The sequence below is a fragment of the Ceratotherium simum genome, chromosome 17, assembly GCF_057802395.1.
Source record: "Ceratotherium simum simum isolate JZ-2026a chromosome 17, ASM5780239v1, whole genome shotgun sequence".
Classification (NCBI taxonomy): Eukaryota; Metazoa; Chordata; class Mammalia; order Perissodactyla; family Rhinocerotidae; genus Ceratotherium; species Ceratotherium simum.
Window position 1 is genome coordinate 24,507,740 of NC_141916.1, and position 20,244 is coordinate 24,527,983.

Consider the following 20,244-nt stretch of genomic DNA (forward strand, 5'->3'; position numbering starts at 1 on the left):
GTGCTCTGCCTCTTTCTTCAGTCTCTCGTTGCCCTCCATTTACGAGGCTAGTTTGTGAACCAACAAGTTTCAAACAACTTAATCAGTATTTATGTACTAGCAACTTAGTAGCTGTTGAAAAAGTAATACACATAAATTGAAAGAAAAAATAATATTTGATTTTATTTTTAAATAATCACCATTGCTTCCTAATGGGATGCATGCACCTGTTACACACTACACAACTTCTTAAACTTTGAAATTAGATTGGACACCAGCCACTGTCATTTCCTGTTCCACATTGATTTTCACTCCGTAGTTGCTTTTTATCACAGTAACCACTACAAAGCCAGCTTTTCAAAGATATGACATTATGGAAAGAAATGTAGAGTGATCTAATGTTGAAACCATAAACTATCTCCAGCTAGTATTCTGTGTGGTGTCAGGAAGATGTCAAGTATCACCATGTTTCCCTCGAAAATCTACAATATCCCCCAGGCACTCTTGAGTTCACCGTGGTTGGGGCACTTTGGCACACAGTTTGGGAACCGTGGATTTAAGGAGTGAGAGGTGAGAAAGTGTATATAGAAAGTGTAGACGATATTTATAAGATGTTTAGTAGGAACTTAGGGAAGGAAAGCTAGAGGATATTCAGAAGATTAGCAAAGATATTCTAAAGTTAAATGGAGAAGCAACAAAAATTAAAAAGATATCCTGAACTACATCAAAATTAAAAACTTCTGTGCATCAACGCACACAATCAACAGAATAAAAAGGAAACCTACAGAATAGGAGAAAATATTTGCAAGTCATGTATCTGATAGGGAGTCAATCTCCAGAATATAGAAAGGACTCCTACAACTCAATATCAAAAAACAAAACAAAAAAAACAAGCCAGTTTAAAAATGGGTAAAGGACTTGAACAGACATTTCTCCAAAGAACATATACAAATGGCCAACAAATATATGAAAAAATGCTCAACATCACTAATCATTAGGGAAATGTATATCAAAACCACAATGAGATACCACTTCACACCCATTAGGATGGCTAATATGAAAACAAATCAAAACAGAAAATAAGTTTTGGTGAGAGTGTGGAGAAACTGGAACCATTGTGCAGTGTTGGTGGGAACGTAAAATGGTGCAGCTACTACAGAAAACAGTATGGAGCTTCCTCAAAAATATTAAAAATAGAATTACCATACCATCTAGCCATTCCACTTCTGGGTATATGCCCAAAAGAATTGAATTGAAATCAAGGACTGGAACAGATATTTGTACATCCCATGTTCATAACAGTATTATTCACAATAGCCAAAAGGTGGAAGTAACCCAAGTGTCTATCGATGGATGAATGGATAAACAAAATGTGATATACACATACAACGGAATAGTCAGCCTTAAAAAGGAAGGAAATTCTGACACATGCTACAGTATGGATGAATCTTGAGAACATTATGCTAAGTGAAATAAGCCAGTCACAGAAAGAAAAATACTATATGATTCCACTTGTATGAGGTACCAAGGGTAGTCAAATTCATAGAGATAGAAAGAAGAATGTTGTTTGCCAGGGCCTGGGGTTGGGTGTGAATGAGGAGTTGTTAAATGGAAATAGAGTTTCAGATTTGCAAGATGAACAGAGTTCTGGAGATTGGTTGCACAACAAGGTGAATATATTTAACACTACTGAACTGTATACTTAAAAATGGTTAAGATGACAAGTTTTATGTTATGTGTATTTTATCATAATTTTTTTAAAGTTAAGAGGAGAAGTTATATGATTGGGATCAAATTTAAGATGTAAACATTAAAGATTAACTAAAGGAGCAGGATTTCTACTACAATCTGTTCTCTTAAATAGGTATTACTAGTACTCTGTATGTTCAATAAACCATTTCTCCAAAGTTAGTACAATGCCAAACTTTCAACTTTAGCCCAATCTGAAATAAACAACATACATAACAAATTAGTGAGATTTAAGTATACTGTCAATATTAACCATAAACATTTTCGTAAAGCAACATCCTATGAAAGCATCAAGAATCCATTTTTTGCACATACATAGAACATAGTAAAATAGAGAAAATTATATAACTATATGTAGAAATGTCGATGGACAGTAAAAAAGATAATTTTGGCCATGTTCTTTACAGCTTAGCAAATATTTTTCTCCTCTCAGAGTCCCTCTTTTGCTCAGAGGAACTTTTGCTGTTTCAAAAACAATGCCCCCAAAGTCCATGCAGCTTTTAAGTCAAAGCACCATACTGGCAGAAAATAGGACTTTCTGGAGGATGTCAGGGTGGTCCCACCCAACCGAAATGGACTTTTCTCCTCCTCGGGGCTGAGAATACAGTGGTCTCTTCTAAGCATGAATATGGGAGTTATTTTTTCTCATCAGTACTTTTGAGCAATACCAACTTCCTTAAGCAACTTTCCCTAGTCACCAGGACATGAATCAGTCAAAAAATTGCAGTTGAACTCTGCAATTTTCTCTGTGCTCAGCAACGCAATCAAAACTAGTAAATCAGGGTGAACTGTTGTGTCAGGAATTTGGTTAGAACGAAACTCCTCCCTACATTTCTTAAATCCAAACCAGTCACAAAACTCAGATTAAATTATGCTTATTCCGGAATAAGGGGATCTGTTTGAGAAATAGAGTTTAGATAACAAGGAACAGAACATAGCAACCATGTTTGCTATGATCTTTATAAAGAAAAACAATTGCAGGCCTGCTAGTTAATAACTAATTAAAAATACATTGTATTTGAAGAGTGATTTTGTTAACTTGTCCTTCTATTATTGGCCTGAACAAAGTATTTGCTGATAAACAGATTGCAATTTTGTACGTTTGTCAATTCAAGGCCCTTGAAACAAAAGACCCAGCTTTCTACCTAGGAAACTACAATCTAGGAGTGGTAGAAAAACAGTACAAAAATAACTTCTAAAATTATCCTTAGAAAGGGAAACACATGTTCATAAAAACAAAACACGGAAAAGAACTTTTAGTAATATCTGCTGTTACCTTAGGAATTTATCCAAGTGAATCATGAATAATTACTTGATCAAAGAATAAACAGCCAATCTTAAGCAGAGCAGTAGGGCTGGTCCCACGGCTTAGCAGTTAAGTGCGCGCTCTCTGCTGCTGGTGGCCCTGGGTTCTCGGATCCCAGGCGCGCACCAACGCAGGGCTTCTCCGGCCATGCTGAGGCGACGTCCCACATGCAGCAACTAGAAGGATGTGCAACTATGACATACAACTATCTATTCCAGCTTTGGGGGGAAAAAAAAAATAAAACAGAGCAGTATTACAATTTGCAATGGTAAAACTGACTAGGAAGGAGTACTCAAATTAGCAAATCTCCTCACGCTGTGGCTATCTCTTTCTGGAATGAAGAGAAGGGAAGATTTGGTCTCTAAATGGGCCCAACTTCAAAAAGAAAAGGTAAGTCAATTTAAAAGCGTGGGAAAATTTGATGGGAGCCGCCTATATATTAATTCCCATTTTAAAAAATGGGGCGGGGAGTGACCCATCACATTAAACTGTATAGATTACCGGAAGAGTTAACCGAGGACACTGTGCACATCTTTTTTAAGCTGAACGTGTAGGTTCAGTAAAATGGTTATTTCCATTTTTGAGCATCCTTTTGCTAAGCCAGCAAAGGACGCTGTCGGTGGGGTCGCTGACGGGCAGACACCAGAGGGCAGAGCCACCCTGCCGGCTCTGTGGCGTGTCACCACTGTGGAGCCGTAAGAGCGGCGGCCAGTGCCGAGGGCGGGGACCCCCGCAGAGACCTGGCGGCGAGCGCGGGAGGCGGGGACCAGCAGCCACGCAGCCTGCAGACCGCGGGGGCGACGGGTACGCACGTGGACGCCGTGGGCCTCGGGGGCGGGGCGGCCGCGGGTCGCAGGCCGATGACGTGGCGGGGCCGGCGGAGGAGCCGCCACTTCCTGGAGCTGCCGGCCGGGGCCGCTCGCTGCACTCAGCGCCGGAGCCGGGAGCCTGCGGCTACCGCCATGTCCCACCAGACCGGCATCCAAGGTAACGGCGCCCGGCGCGGCCCGCGGGGAAGGGGCTCCCGGGAGGACCCGGGCGAGCCGGGCGGGCTGCGGGGCGGGCAGGGCCGGAGTCGGGTCGGGAGCGCGGGGAGGTGGTCTCACGGGGCGAGCCGGGCCTCGGCGCCTGTCCGCGCTCCCGTGTCCCGGGCGCTCCCGCCTCGCATCCCTCCCAGCCCGGGCCCGGCCGCCGCCACGTTTCCGACGGACCCGAAATTCGCAGGAGCGGAGGAACTTGGTTTGCGAGGCGGCCGGGGTGAGGGGGGCGTGCCTTCCACCGTCCCCGACGTTGGCCTCGCTTTCCCCTTTTCCATCAGGTAGGGAAGACCTGGAGCGTGGAGGCGGCTGGGGCTCCTTTTGCTTCGAGAGACGGGCCAGTTTTCCTTTTCACGGTCCAAAGGAGATGGTTACAGGATTTTGATTATGAAAAGAAAGTTGATAGAATCTTTTTTAAGTTTCTAGTAAAGGTGCTTCCCAGACTCTTCCGCGTTTTTTTCCATAATGGGAACATGGACTGTGATCTCGGTCTGGGTGTTTGATCTTCTTCTTAGATCAAAGTATCCCAGGGACCTGGAAAGTCTTATCTATGTGGCTGCATTTAATCATCCCGTGCTGGCAGTTGAAGGTGCAATTATATCTGACCTCCATTATTTCCTGGTTTGAAAATGGGCAGTCTGGAAGCGCTCACCTCATCAGAATCAAATAATATATCCCGGGGTTACTCGCGATCGCTTAACGAGTTCTAATATAAACCCAAGCTCTTCCTGTTAATAGACAACGAATCTTTGCCCCAGATGAACACTTAATTCCGTTTTGTTCTTAAGAGCCTTGGACACCACCCCACACGTCCCCCTGCTCACACAAACACAAACAAAATAGTCTCAAATCTGTAAGCACTGTTTTATTTGTCCGCGATAGTTTTGATATTTAAATATGTAAATATTGACTTTCATGCTTGAGCCTTATAGCATGCACTACTTAAATAGTGGTTCTTGCTGTCAATATGCAACCCAAGAATGAAATTGAAGCTTTAATAGGGACACTAGGGTTAGATTATTAAATATATATTTGCTCAGTGAGCTTACTCCAGCTTTTTGAGAAATATAAATTACAAAAGTATAACCAGAAGTATAAGATTGAATGCATTTTATTGATTTTCCTTAATCAGGATGGGATATCTAATATTTACTGTTGTTTTTAGTGGGAAAATGTAGAAAATGAATTAATGAAGGAGATGTCTGTTTACCATAAGCTTGATATTGGACTAAAAGAGAATGAAAGCAGATTTTCAACATTTTTCAAACAAAGATGTTTTTCAGAATTGTAATTTGTTCATTATTGGGTTTGAATACTTTAATGTATTCACTCCAGTGTTATTTCTGTGATGGAATTATCTAGCTAAAACAGATTAGAATTAATACTAATAATAGTTTTAAAATATGTTATTATTTATATTTTTTAGCTGTATACAATTTTTATGTTTTATAATTGAAATTACTGATAAGAAGATGCTACATATTCAAGATTTTTTTTCTTTGTATTATAGTTCATTTTTTCCTCATTTAAGTAGCATTAGAAAGTATTAATACATAAGTATAAAAAATAGGTTTATTTTTTTTTATCTTTTTCCACAGCAAGTGAAGATGTTAAAGATATTTTTGCCAGAGCAAGAAACGGAAAATACAGACTTCTGAAAATATCTATTGAAAATGGTTAGTTATACATTTTAAAATATTGTTTGTCCATGGATTATTGGGTGTTATATTTTTAAACTTCTAAGTTGTTGTCAGTGATTTGAAGCATTAAGTAATGTGAAGCAAGTTCAAAGCTTGCATTTAGGTAACTTGGATCTTATACATTTTGAGCATGTCCCATGGGCCCCTGCTTACCTTCTGAATCCTATAGCCATCAGGGAAACAGAAAGATACTGTTTTTGGTGTGACATCTTCCTCTTTTATTTTTTTGTGTCTCAGTTTCTGCACCACAATCCATTTCTAATGTCAGTGCTTCCATCTTTGGAATGGAAATCAGTAAACAGGTGATTATCCAAACAAATAGTTACTTATGAATTGTTATTCAGTAAAGTTAGTTTTGAAGTAGAAACAAGGGATTTCAAACTCTCCCATTTTCTCCACTTGATTGCAGTCTGTGCCACAGAAATGTTCCCCTTGTTTTGGGAAAGTCCTGAGAAGCTAACAAACTAAATTGATCCTTTCGGAATAATTCTGTAAGCAGGGAAATTGGTTAGGTGGGAGAATCTTTTCATACGAGTAAATCTGAATTTGAACAATTAATATTATAACTGCTTAATCACGAATGAATATGTTAAAATATTCCATTGGCCTAATTTTTTAAATACCTTGAAATATTTTGCTTTGGAAAAATAACTTGTTCTTTTATAACCTGAAGTAAATCTAATTTGCTTTCCATTTTCTACTTTTATATTAAAAATACCAGAATAGTTTGAACAATATGCAGTTGTTCTACTTATATTACCACACTTTAACAGGAATAAACATACACTGTAAGCAGCATATTTTAGAAATACTGAGCTAAAATTTTAAATGCCATCACTTCCTGAGTAGTTAAGTAACTAAAATGAAAAAGTTAATCTCTAACTAGCATCTCTACTGAAGGAAAATGATGCTACTCCTTAAATCATTATTTTCTGGTTTTAGTTTATTTTTGCTTTAGGAAAATTTTTTAAATAAGGAAATTACAAAGAATAAATAATGTAACAAATACGTCCATCTCCCCTTAAATTAATAACTGCTAACGTTTTATCATATTTGTGTCAAGCCTTTTTAATTTAATGTTTTTGTGATATAAGAGCATCCACGTTAAATAATTTCACTTCTGGACCTCCTTCTCTTGAGGCAACTATTTTAGGAGTTTTTATATTTGTGCAATCTGTTTTCTATATGTATCCCTAAATAACATACAATGCTGTTTTGAGTTTTTAAGTTCACATAAACTGACATCTCACTCTGCATCTTTCTTTTTTCTGTAAACCTCATTTTTTGTAATTAGGTTTGATAGAGAACTCACTACATCTTTTAAAATATGAATAGAATTTTATCATATGACTATGCCACATATTATATGCCATTCTCTTATTGATGAACATTTAGGCTATTTTTGGTTTCCACTGTTAGTATATAGTGCTGCAGTGAACACTTTGTGTGAGAGACTCTGTGCAGAGTACATTCACAATTTTACTTGATTGCCAAATAGCACCTCAGAGTGCCTGTACCAATTTATGCTTCTGGGCAAATTTTAAAACTTGAAGCATTATGGCCAAATAGGAGCTAAACCTGTTTTTTTAAAAAATATTTCTTACTGTAGAGTTCAATGTTAATTTGAGAAATTATACCTTTGAGTGGTAGTATGCTTATTTAAATATATTTTGTTGTTAACTTATAGCATAAAACATTTTGGAAAATAGAATATAATCACCCATTCTTCAACCATCCATTTCAATTGTTTATGATCCTTTTTATATGTTCCTTTCTAGTACTTTTATATATATAACATTATTTTAACCATGCTAGTGGTAAAAATCTTCATCTGTTTTAATACTACTTTATATCATAATTATTTTATGTGTTGCAACCTTTTTCCTTTGAACTTATTGATGTGAATAATAGTAATTAGGAAATAACTATATATTAATTTATTCTTCTATTCTTTATTACTCCACCATTTGGTATTTCAACATATTCATGTATTTTTTAAAAATTGTTTTTTGTAGAGAAACTTGTGATTGGATCATATAGTCAGCCTTCAGATTCCTGGGATAAAGATTATGATTACTTTGTTTTACCCCTGTTGGAGGACAAACAACCGTGCTATATATTATTCAGATTAGATTCTCAGAATGCCCAGGGATATGAATGGATATTCATTGCGTGGTCTCCAGATCATTCTCATGTAAGTAATTTTTTTGTACCTTGTTTAATGTTAAATGCTAGAAAATTTTTTTCTGAAACAGTCCTAGGCCAAGAGAAAGTTTAGAGGCAATAGTCATTTCCCATAGAAGGGAATAATCATGGAGAAAAATCCTTGGATTGGTAATGTGGAATCAGGAGTAATGTGCTTAGATTCAGAAGTCTTGCTCTTGAAATCAATAGAATTATTATTGAGTTTTTAATTTAAAAATTTGTGGCAATTATAAATGACTCTATGGACCTCTGAAGAATAAAGCTAACTACTTTGAGAGTAATAATTGTAATAATTCTGAGGACTAATTGAACATTATATCAAGTATTCTTGATAGATACCATTCAGATGATGGGCATGTACACAAACAAGTATTTCTTTTAGGGAAGTTAGTTAGAAGACTCACTAAATAAAACAAAAGACAAAATTAATATATGGATACTGGCCAATATTTTAAAGATTAATTCTCTTGTTTCTCTTAGAAAAATAATAATTTTTAAAGTTATCTAGATATCATTCACAAAATTCATCCCTCCTCTTTAATTCCATATATACTGTCTGAAAGAAATACTGGATTTGACCATGTAGGATTATGAAATGATTTCTGTTGGTTGGCAGTTACCTTTAGTAGTTTTCATACTACTAAAGATAACATTTAGCATTTCCGTAGATGCTGTTAGACTCGTTAATAACCATATGTATTAATTCTTTCATCTTTGTGTCCCTTATAGAATGATGGCATCGCTATGCTATGAATATTTGATTCTTAACTTAATTAGTAATACCTGATCTAGATTTGATTTGAGTAAAATGTCAGTGTCAAGGTTACTTAATTTCAGTGATGTTTCCTCTTCATATTTTAAAGTAGTGTTTTACATAGTTTTTTAATTCTTGAACTCATTTTATACTTTGAAAAATGAGTAATTTTTTTAAATTTAGATTTTTTTCACTTTTTGAAAAATATCTCATATTATAAATTGAAATTACCTTAATAGCCATTGATATTTTAGTTGCTGGTGTTATGATGGTTATTTATACACACATACTTTAGCATATTACAGTCAGTGACTTCAGCTTTATCACAGTTTATTGTATTTTTAATGTGCTTGAAGATTTTAATACATTCAGAAAATGCTTTATTTTATAATGATAGTTTTCATGTATAAACTTCTAAGTAAACTTTCACAACTTACTAGGTTCGTCAAAAAATGTTGTATGCAGCAACAAGAGCAACTCTGAAAAAGGAGTTTGGAGGTGGCCACATTAAAGATGAACTATTTGGAACAGTAAAGGTAAAAAACTTACACTTTTATGTTGATTCTATATGTTGCAGTTAAAATGATTAAAGAACTCCTAGGTAATTAATGTGAATTCAGAATGATGAGTCTGTAAACATAATAAGAGAGAAAATATTGTTATATTTCATATGATATGCAAGTAAACTGAAATGTACTTATACTTTTAAAATATGTTTGAATCTCCTTTGTTAGATTTCAGAAATTAGAGTATAGACTTCAAGAACTAAAATATACCTTAGAGATCATCTAGTTCAACTCCTCATCTAGCTCAACCTTTTCATTTTAAGGATAGGGAAATGGGCTCAGAAAAATGACAGACTACTTGAAAGAGACAGTAAATTTTAGGTGTTTTGGACGTTTATATCCATGTTGTGGAAGCAGTGACTATATTATGTTAACCAGAACATTGAGGCAGATAAATTGGTAATTGGGATAATTAGTTTCTTAATTAATAAATTTAAGTAGTTAAATTATGGTTAAGAATTTACTTTGTTATAAAATTTATATGGTAAATACATATATTTGTACATAGACAAATTAAGAAGATCGAAATATATTTTTTGAACAGGTTTTTTTGTTGTTTAAAGCTTTTCTTCTGATTCAGAAAGTAATACAATCTAGTGGATACAGCACAAGACAAGACTAGATGGGAGTACTTTGCTTGTTCACCTTTAATTGTAAGATGGCCTAGTTTCTCAATTCTGTCTTCCAAACTACGAAGTTTGGATGAAAAGTAGACGTCTTTGGAATTTCTTTTTCTTTTAAATATGAACTATAACCATTTTCTCTGAATAATTATAGAGAAATTATATAAATTATTATAAAATAGAATTCAGAATCTGAATATGTTGATTGTTAAATAATTATAGGGCAGGCTTCCCCAGAATGTTAATTATTAATTGTCCTGTAGAGTGAAGCATGACGAGATTCATCATGTGGCTGGCATCACCAACACCATACTCATACAAAAGATTTAGTAATTATAAAACTTTATCAAATGAAGAGTAAATACTCCCCTTAAAAATGTTTGAAACCTAGACAATGAAGGATTTAAAAAAATGAGAAGAAATAGTAACATTCTTGGTACAATTTATTTTCAATTAAGATATTTTCTTTTCTGTTAAATTAATAATTTTGTTTTTCCTAAAGTAACCTCACTGAGGTTTCACTTCTAAAGAATCACTCATAACAGTCCATTTCTGTGCTTATAGGAAGATGTATCATTACATGGATATAAAAAATATTTGCTGTCACAATCTTGTCCTGCCCCATTGACTGCAGCTGAGGAAGAATTACGACAGATTAAAATTAATGAGGTAAATTACAATTTTGAAACCCTTGCGAGATTTTAAGTGTTTGGAAATACCATATTTTTAATTTATAGATGTAGAGGTAGCTAGAGAAATTAAGTTAGGTGGCTTACATTTATTCTGTTTAGTATAGAGACAAGACTATATGCTCAATATGTTTTCAGGAAAAAAAGCTAAAAATGAATATTACACTTCATGTCAATTTCATAAACAGCTTTCTCCTGTCTTTATAATGTATGTGACAGAACAGTGAATCTTCCTGTTGGAAGTACAACTCTGTTTTTAACTTTGTACTTTGAATACTAAATAAATGGGGAAAGTCTGTGTTGCCCACTTAGTACAAAGAATATTATAGCTAATGAGGTTGCCTGAAGCAGGTTTGTTGTGTTGTTTCAGAGAATAGTGATGACTAAAGAGAATAAAATATAAATACTGTAGGATGTTTAGGATTTCTAGAAGCTCTATAAATTAACTTCCTTGAACACTACTTGGATGGGTATGTGCATTTATATATGGGAGATGGTTATTTGAGTACTTGTTTAGCATATTAGAGTTAATAAATTTCATCCATATTATAGTTTATCATATTTTTAATGTGTTTACTGCAGCCGTTCTCATTACAAGTTAGAATAGCTACTGTATTTCTACTGGGATTTTACAGAAAACAAGTAGCAGAAACTGCTATTCACTAGTCTAACAGACTAATAGGTATCAGTCTGGAAAGTGATTGAATATTATTTAATGTTAACCTGATAGCAAGGATCTATCTTTATATTATTTTAACTCAAGTTATTTGAGTAGAGATTTTTATGTGATTTTTTTTTTTACAAATTTGATAGTTTGTTTTATTCCTTGCAATCAGAACCCAGAGGATCGTATTGGGGTATGCATTTGCATATGTTTTATGATGTTTTCATTATCCGATATCATTTATGCTGTCGAATCTCCATGCATTTTTTTAAAAGTAAAATTTCAGTTTGACTTTCTGTTGCAACACTGCAAATGAGACCCTCTACTAGCTATCATTTATCGAGTATAAAATTCTTAAACATGTGCCTTGAAAGCTTTCTTGAAGTACTCTGTTCTTCCAGTACATGCACACCCGTGTTCTTGGTAATAAAGCTATAAGTCTGGAATTTCTGCAGTAGTATAATTTGTTGAGCTATGTTGTGTCTTTATATACTGTTTGTATTCCTTTCAATTCAGTGCATGATGTTTATGTTGCATTTTATGTCTAACAGAACAAAGTAAAGTTCTGTACATATTGTATAGATATCACCCTGTTCATAAATTTTATTAAGTAAAGTTTTGTAATTAAAGGTGTAATCTGAAGACACTTCAGAGAGCTTATGTAGCTCAGTGCAATTGTGCCAAACCAAACATATAAACAAACAAAACCCCCAAAGCCCCGCTAGCGCTGTACACTCACTCAAATGTTCACTCCCAGCATTTTCATAAAGATGTGTCATGCACCCTGCATGTTGACAAAGTGCTAGCAGAACATGCACAAATGTGAAAAATTATTTACTTTTTAAGTTCGTAGTGTTTTAAGTGTTAATTTTAATTATATTAAAATGGGCAAGAGTGGAATGACACTCATTTATAGAGGTTGGGTTTTTTTATCTTTGCCATCTGACACTGCTAAATGCTAAAACTTCATCAGTAAATTGAATCTGTCATACTTAGGTACAAACTGACGTGAGTGTGGACACTAAGCATCAAACACTACAAGGAGTAGCATTTCCTATTTCTCGAGAAGCTTTTCATGCTTTGGAAAAATTGAAAAACAGACAGCTCAACTATGTGCAATTGGTAAGAGACATAATGATTATTATGAAATGGCTGCTCTTTTTGGTAGCTTGTGGCTTGTATAAGGTTTATTTTTGAAGAACTTAAAATTTTTTTATTTGCTTCCTGATTATTCTTTATTCATTTTTTTAAACTACAAAAGCAATATATGTTCATGGTGAAAAAGTCAATCCTGTATAAGTTTCCCCTTATTTCTTAATTTTTCATTATAAATTTTAAATTTCTGTGTATCTGTTTTAGTGAATGTATTTTGTTTCTTATTGACAGGAAATAGATATAAAAAATGAAATTATAATTTTGGCCAACACAGCAAATACAGAACTAAAAGATTTGCCGAAGAGGATTCCCAAGGATTCAGCACGTTACCATTTCTTTCTGTATAAACATAACCATGAGGGAGACTATTTGGAGTCCATAGGTATATGATACATTATTTTTAACATGGTAGTTTCAGTTTGCTTATTGATATTTCAGCATTGTATTCTTAATTATTTATTGCCCAGAGGGCTCAGTTGTAGTTTTATGAGGTTTAGTGTTTACTTTAATTGACATGCTGCTAATTGTATTTATTATTATTTTAACTTACAGTTTTTATTTATTCAATGCCTGGATACACATGCAGTATAAGAGAACGGATGCTGTATTCTAGCTGCAAGAGCCCTCTGCTAGAAATTGTAGAAAGACAACTACAAATGGATGTCATTAGAAAGGTAATTGCCTACCTGTTTGTTTATCTAATTTATTTTATCTAATTTATCTTATTAATATATTTTTTATCTAATACCTATTTATTTTAAATTTTTCAGTTTTTGCTAGATTTTTGTCTTTTCCATGTAGTTCTTGATGTATTGTGATTTATAAATGAAAACTGTCTTCTTCTTCTTGTCATCATGAATCCTTAGGATTTCCTCTACTCTAAGTGCCTGGGGATGACCTATCTTGACCCCAGTCTCTATATAGGTCTGTATTCTCTAATATGTAGCCATAAGTTACATGTGGCTGTTTAAATTTAAATATAAATTAAAATTAAATAAAATTTAAAATTCAGTTCCTTAATCACATTAGGTGCATTTCAGTTGCTCATCTTATTAGCCACATGGGCTGGTGGCTACTGTATTGGACAATGCAGAATTTAGAGAATATTTCCATGCTGCAGAAAGTTCTGTTGGACAGTGCTATTAGAGCTACATATTTGTGATTGTTTCAAGACTCGTTATTAATAAGGAACTACAGTCTCCATTTATAACTGAATCGTGGGATGGTTGAGAATTTTGCCAGTTGTTAGGAAAGGAGAAAATGGGTATAAACACATGAATTTTGGGAGCTAAGTTACCAATTCTCTTAAATTTATTTTCTTAAATGTAGATGAGGCATGGAGAAAGATATGGTTTATTCTTGAGCCCTTCAACTCTTAAAACACAGGTCCTTAACAAACTACCAGTGTTTTAGGTACTGAACCCTTCAAGGTTTTTAAGTTCTTAGGTATCACCTTCTATAGCAGGGGCTGGTTGACTTTTTCTACAAGAGAACCAGATCGTGAATATTTTAGGCTTTGCCAGGCCACATATTGTCTTTGTCACATATTCTTCATTATTTTGTTTTGTTTTTACAACCCTTTAAAAATATTAAACACTTGCTTACCTTGGACTAGATTGGACTTGCACACCATAGTTTGCTGACCCCTCCCTAGAGTGATTTCAAGTGACCCAAGTAATGAAGGGGTCATGAGTAATGTTTCTTAAATATATATAATGTACCAAAGCAGAACAGCTTGAGAATATAGTGATGGCTTCTACTTTTAAATATTAGCTAATGTGGAGAAGAAAGAGGGAACCAAATGGAAGGTGATTATATATTCAGGCAACTCCTTTAGCTCCTTCCTCCTTCCCCAAAAAAGACGAAAGTGAAACTATTTACATATGGGTATTATGTATTTATTTGTGAGCATTCACACCTGAAAACTGGCTTGTTGCTTATATTGTTTTGAATGTTGTGCTTTTTCATATTGCATCACACTTTACTAATTTCATCTCTTATAGATCGAGATAGACAATGGGGATGAGTTGACTGCAGAATTCCTTTATGAAGAAGTACATCCCAAGCAGCATGCACATAAGCAAAGTTTTGCAAAACCAAAAGGTCCTGCGGGAAAAAGAGGAATTCGAAGACTAATTAGGGGTCCAGCTGAAACTGAAGCCACTACTGATTAAAATCATTATATATTACAATACTAGTTTTTTTAAAAGTCAGCTTTTAGTACAGGAGAACTGAAATCATTCCATGTTGATATATAGTTGGGAAAAAATTGTACTTTTTGAAAAATAGCACTTTTCACTTCTGTGTGTTTTTAAAACTAATGTTATAGAAAACTCATGATTTCTATTTTTGAGTTAAAGCTAGAAAAGGGTTCAACGTAGTGATGTCTAATTTTGTCACACTGTTTTCATAGAAGTGTGATGATTCCACTCTTTCACATAATTCTTAAAATTTTATATAGTTGGGCCAATTCCAGAAAGTCTAGTGTCTCAAAGTAAGATATACTTATTACTCTTTAGTGAGACATCAAATTTTTTTGTTTAAGGGAGAGAGACCTTAAAATGTTCATACTACTTAATGAATATGTTAAGGACCAGGTTAGATTATTTTCTAAGCTGAAAACTTTGTGCCTAGGAAAAGGTGGAAAGTTGCTCACTCTGAGGAGCAGTGCTAACTCTCAGACTGTGGGATCATATACTTTTAGCAATAGTGCTTTATTGCAGCAGTCTTTTCTATTTGACTTTTGGGTTTTTTAAAAGGCATTAAAATTTCAGAAGATCAGCTCACTCTGAAACCTTAAGGGTACTAGATATTTTCTATACTGCAGGATTTCTGATGACATTGAAAGATGTGTTTAAACAGCTGTAGTAAATTCTCTTTCTAGTGCTTTAAAATATTTCCTTTTCAAAAGTAAGTCATTTCATAATAAGTAATGTGAGGCCAAATATTTATGTTCAGATTGAATATTAAATTAATATTCAAAAGCAAACAAAAGTAAAGTCAACAATAGTGAAAAAGTTTTAAACATCAAAATTGATTTTTCTCCGAAATCATATATTTATAGACTAATTGTGTTCTTTATCACTTTTGAGCAAATATTTGGATTTAATAAAATTGTTTTAAAGTCCTAGTACTTATCAGTCTAACACCGATAAACACTTAAGAATCTTGTTTCAATTTATATCTTATTTCAAAACACATTTAACTGTTTTCTAAAGCTTTGCCTTTTCAGTTACAACCTACAGAGATTTTGAGCCTCATTTTTCTCTGATACTTGAAAATAGAGGGAGCTAGAACACTTCATCATGTTCAATCTGTTAAACCTGCTGCAAGAGCCATCACTTTGAGGAGTTTTCTGAATGAACTGTGGGGATCCAGGATTTAGAATTTCTTAATCTAAACTTTATGCTGCATAAAACATATCAGAAATGCACATTTCATAGTATAAAATATGAAACACTCATTTTTACACCTTATTTAAGGTAATATATGCACCTTTCAGAAATTCAGTGTGTGTTCAAGTAAAACATATTAGAATAATTATGGTTGACAGATTTTTTTTTCTAGAATTAAGAATATTTGTGTGGGGTTTTGTTTATAAATAATCAGATTATAATATTTAAACATGGAAAATAATCAACACTAATGTTGCACTTGTTTACTAAAGATATACTTTAAGTTGTTCCATGGGTTACACACATAGACACAGATACACACAAATTACTGCATTGATAATCCTGGGGCTGTGTTGCATACCACAGCTGAAGCTGTTATTTTCAGTCAGGAAAAATGTTAACCTGCCGTGAAAGTATAAAATAATTTAGTAGTGAATGTTTTTCTGTACCATCCATGTGCAATTATACTCTAAATTCCACTACACTACATGAAAGTAAATGGACATTCCAGAATATAGATGTGATTATATAGTCTTAATTATTATTAAACCAATGATTGCTGAAAATCAGTGATGGATTTGTTATAGAGTATAACTCATTGTTTACAGTATGTTTTAGGTGGCATCATCATAATAGAAGGTGAATAAAAATATTCCCAATAAATTTATATAACAGTGAAGAATTACATGCCTTCTGTGGACATTTTATAAGTGCATTTTATATCGCAATAAAAGTTTTTTCTCTTTAAATTGTGTACTAGTATAACTTTTTTTTATAACTTTCTAGTATAACTTTTTTTTTAATGTTTGGATAATTCTGCATAATGCAATACCTGATGATAGGTTAGAAATCCCATTCATCTATTCATTTGTTAATCTGTCTGAATCAAAAAAGATTCTAAATAGCTTGAGACCTAGGTAAGTTGTGTCAATAGAGTGCTTAATTCAGATAAGAACTTCCCCCTGCTGCAGGAATAATGAAAATGCCACGAATGTTGTACAGTTCCTACTGAGCCAGAAGCACCCCAGTTCAATAGAGTGACCAGCATCCTTGATGCTAAACTCTTAAGATAGACTTGCTACGCATTCATCCAGCAAATAATTGAATGCACTCACGTTTGCAATTTAGTATCAAACTGATCCTTTTTAGGGCTGTATTAGAAAATGGATGTCTTTGGTAGCAGTTTTACAAAAGGTGGAGAAGTCCTTAAAAGGGCTGATTTTAAAAACCGTTTTTTAAAAGTTAAGTTCTCTAAGGCATTTCTACTCAGAACTAAAATAATGGGCCTGAGGTATGTGTTGTAGTCTGATATATTTTCTTTCACACATTTTGCATATACAGCCACACATCATAAGGACCGAAAGGTTCTTTTTTAAAAAGTACTGATTCTGGGGCTTCATATCCAGAGATTTTGATGCAGTAGGTGGGCCAGGGAGTCACATAGTTGCACAAATCATGTGTAGCCATGACTGGGTGCTGTTTGCCTTAAATGGTATAAATTGAGGGGTTTTCTTTCTCCATTCAGTCAACGAACTTGATGAGTATTATTGTGTACTGGTGTATAGCGGTTATGATTGCAGTAGCATAGAATAAAATCTAGTCCTTGCTGTTGTCCACTAGCTTCTGCATGACTTGGCCCATGGCTCGCTCCACCTCCCTTGCTCAGTCTGCTCCAGCTCGGCTGCTAGCTGTACCCCTAAAGGATCATTGCTAGTTTGGGAACATTGAATGTGCTCTTCCCACGCTGGATCACTAATCCAATATCTACATGTCTTTCTCCCTCACTTAATGCAGGTCTCTGCTCAAGTGTCATCTCCTTAGAGAGGTCTTCCCTGACCCCCCAAGCTGATTGTACTCCCTGTCCCTCTTTCGCCTTAATCCTGCTCTGTTTTTCCTCACAGCGCTTAGGAATTATATATCTATACATATGTTATTTGTTTCCTCCACTAAAATACAAGCTCAGTTGGGGGAAGGGACCTTGTTTTCTTCACTGCTGCATCCTCAGCACCTAGAACAGTGTCTAAGACATACATAGTGGATACTTGTTTTGTTGAATGAATAAAAGAATGAGAGATTTTACCTTTCCTTGTAGAACAGGGGACAGGAACACATTCCAGCAGTGGTAGGTGCCGCACAGAGGCTCTGGCCTCCGTCACCATATTTCTGGCCAAAGCAAACACGACTAGACAGACAGAGCCTCTTGCCCTCTGAAGACCATGGTTTTTACCACAAAAGACTCCAGTACTGACTCATTGCTGAGCAGCATGTGCCTTCCAGTGGGGATCCTCATTCAGCCGACTCTGCTTTGGAAAGACCAAGACCGGCCTCTACTCAATTGCTAGTGCTGATAGACCACCATCTGCACTTGCTAGGATTCAGCCAGGCTGTAGTTTCTTATAGAACTCTGGATGCTTAATGAGAAGAGGCAAGCCATGAACAGGGGTTAAATTAATTTCTTTCCTATTCCCAAGCTGTATGGATCAGACAACACGGGTCATATCTTTACGTATGTGTGGGTACGTGTGATGCTGCCACCTACCGGCTATATGACTGAAATCAGTTACGTATTGCTACCCAGTTACGTATTGCTACCACACTAATGCGTAACAAACTACCCCAAAATGTAGTTGTTTAAAACAACAGCAATCATTTTTCACAAGTCTACGGTTGACCGACTTCTCTCCTATATCCGTGGTCACCCGGCAGGTTGGCTGGTCTGGGAGGACCTCACCTGAGATGACTTGTCTCTGCTCCGCATGGTCTCTCAGCTGCTGCATGTTAGTCTGGGCTTGTTCTCAGGGCCGCAGCAGCATTCCAAGAGAGAGAGACAAGTAATGCTCAAGAGCCCTTGAGGCTCAGGCTCGGAATTGAAATATCATTTTGCTGCATTCTATTGATCAAAACAAGTTACAAGGCCATCTGGATCTAAGGATTGGGGAAATAGACTTTACCTCGTGATGGGAAGAATTACAAAACCATATTGCAAAGGGCATGGATATGGGGAAGAGTGAAGAATCGTAATCTAACAAACACAATGAACATGAGGAAGAAGCTACTTAACCCTTTGGGCATCAATTTTTTCAATAAGGAAAAGCATAGAACCTATGTTATGTTTATTAAATGAGATCATGCTCTTAACATAATGCTTGGCACAACAGTCAGCTCTCAACAAATGACAGAGAAGATGGTTATGATCAATATGATGACATAGATAGAGCGTAGCGGTAAAGGTTACAGACTGATGCCGGATGCCTGAGTTAAAATCCCAGCTCTGCAATTTATTAGCTGCACAGTCTTGGGCAAATTACTTCACTTCAATTCCCTCATCTGAAAAATGTAGATAAATAATGTTACCAAAGTCATAGGATTGTTATGAGGATTAAATAAGTTAATAAAGTGAAAACACTTTGAACAGTGCTCATAATTGTTTAGTAAAAACAGTGTAACATATAACTTTTAAAAATTACAAGTTTATAAATTAACATATATAACATTATTAATTATTATTGGAATATTATGGGAACGCAGAGGAGAGGCACCTATTTCTACCTGGGGAATCAGAAAAGACTTTGTAGAGTAGATACTTGCACTGAATCTTAAAGAACTGATAAGAGTTTGCCAGATGGACAAGGGAGGTAAGGGCATTCCAAGCAGAGTAGAAGGATGGACAGTGTGCACAAATACGCAGAGAGCCATGCCATGGTCAAGAAATTCCAAGGGGTGCAGTTTGGTTGGGAGAAAAGCATATTTCAGGCCAGTAGGCTAAAAAGGAGAACTAGAAAAATTTAGTCATTTGCATATGAACAATATTTGAAACTCTATCATTAGACAACATAGATAGGTCCAGAAAGAAGGGAAGAGTACCCAGGATAGAATCATCAATATTAATAGAGTAGAGGCGGCAGAGAAGCATTCAAAAGAAGCTGCAGAACACTCAGAGAGGCAGGAGAAAAACCAGAGAGCCAAGAGAAAAGAAAGCTTCAAGAAAGCTTTCGGAATTTTACTCAAATTAAAATGAAACTAGGTGACTTCTGCTTTCACTAAGAGCAGATCAAGTAATTCACATCAAACCTCCCCCTGAGGAAACTAGGGAAAAATTCTGCTCCTAGCATCAGTGTTAAGAAATATAGAAGCAAGATCCAGGAGAAGATAGAAATGCAGAGATGAATCCAGCATCTGGTGGCTGCTGTGTCCCTGGGGGATTTGCCAGTTCTGGAAGAAGCTATGAACAGATGTGTATATGTATTTGTTTGAGTACCTGTTTTCAGTTCTTCTGGATATACACACAGGTGTGGAATTGCTGTGTCATATGGTAATTCTATGTTTAACTCTTTGAGGAATTACCAAGCTGCTCTCCACAATAGCTGCACCATTTCCATTCCCATCAGCAATGTACAAGGGTTCCAGTTTCCCCACATCCTC

General features: G+C 35.3%; 1 protein-coding gene and 1 long non-coding RNA gene across 3 annotated transcripts in view; one reads left to right on the forward strand and one right to left on the reverse strand.

Moving 5' to 3' along the window:
• The window catches only part of LOC147914756 (uncharacterized), a 31,631-nt gene extending 27,768 nt beyond the window's left edge, over positions 1-3,863 (reverse strand). Inside the window, exon 1 of the long non-coding RNA XR_015554958.1 lies at positions 3,005-3,863. This is a non-coding gene — a long non-coding RNA (uncharacterized LOC147914756). The remainder of the gene's footprint in view (positions 1-3,004) is intronic.
• TWF1 (twinfilin actin binding protein 1) lies at positions 3,385-16,571 on the forward strand. 2 transcript variants are annotated; one of them, XM_087442536.1, is made up of 9 exons: positions 3,385-3,424; positions 5,670-5,747; positions 7,787-7,965; positions 9,171-9,266; positions 10,484-10,588; positions 12,269-12,394; positions 12,659-12,809; positions 12,980-13,101; positions 14,431-16,571. In XM_087442536.1, exons 1-9 carry the CDS (start codon positions 3,400-3,402, stop codon positions 14,599-14,601), a joined length of 1,053 nt encoding a protein of 350 aa, XP_087298662.1. In that variant the 5' UTR covers positions 3,385-3,399; the 3' UTR covers positions 14,602-16,571. The 2 variants fall into 2 exon arrangements, with proteins under 2 accessions (XP_087298662.1, XP_004428971.2); XM_004428914.3 differs by lacking the exon at positions 3,385-3,424 and adding an exon at positions 3,880-4,021.
• Positions 16,572-20,244: the final 3,673 nt, after the last annotated feature.

Excerpts from the sequence above, each read along its gene's own strand:
- TWF1 (XM_004428914.3), top strand. The coding sequence starts at position 3,895 with ATGACGTGGCGGGGCCGGCGGAGGAGCCGCCACTTCCTGGAGCTGCCG. Across the intron at positions 7,966-9,170 it reads GGTCTCCAGATCATTCTCAT|GTTCGTCAAAAAATGTTGTA; the intron begins GTAAGTAATTTT and ends ACAACTTACTAG. Across the intron at positions 9,267-10,483 it reads AACTATTTGGAACAGTAAAG|GAAGATGTATCATTACATGG; the intron begins GTAAAAAACTTA and ends CTGTGCTTATAG.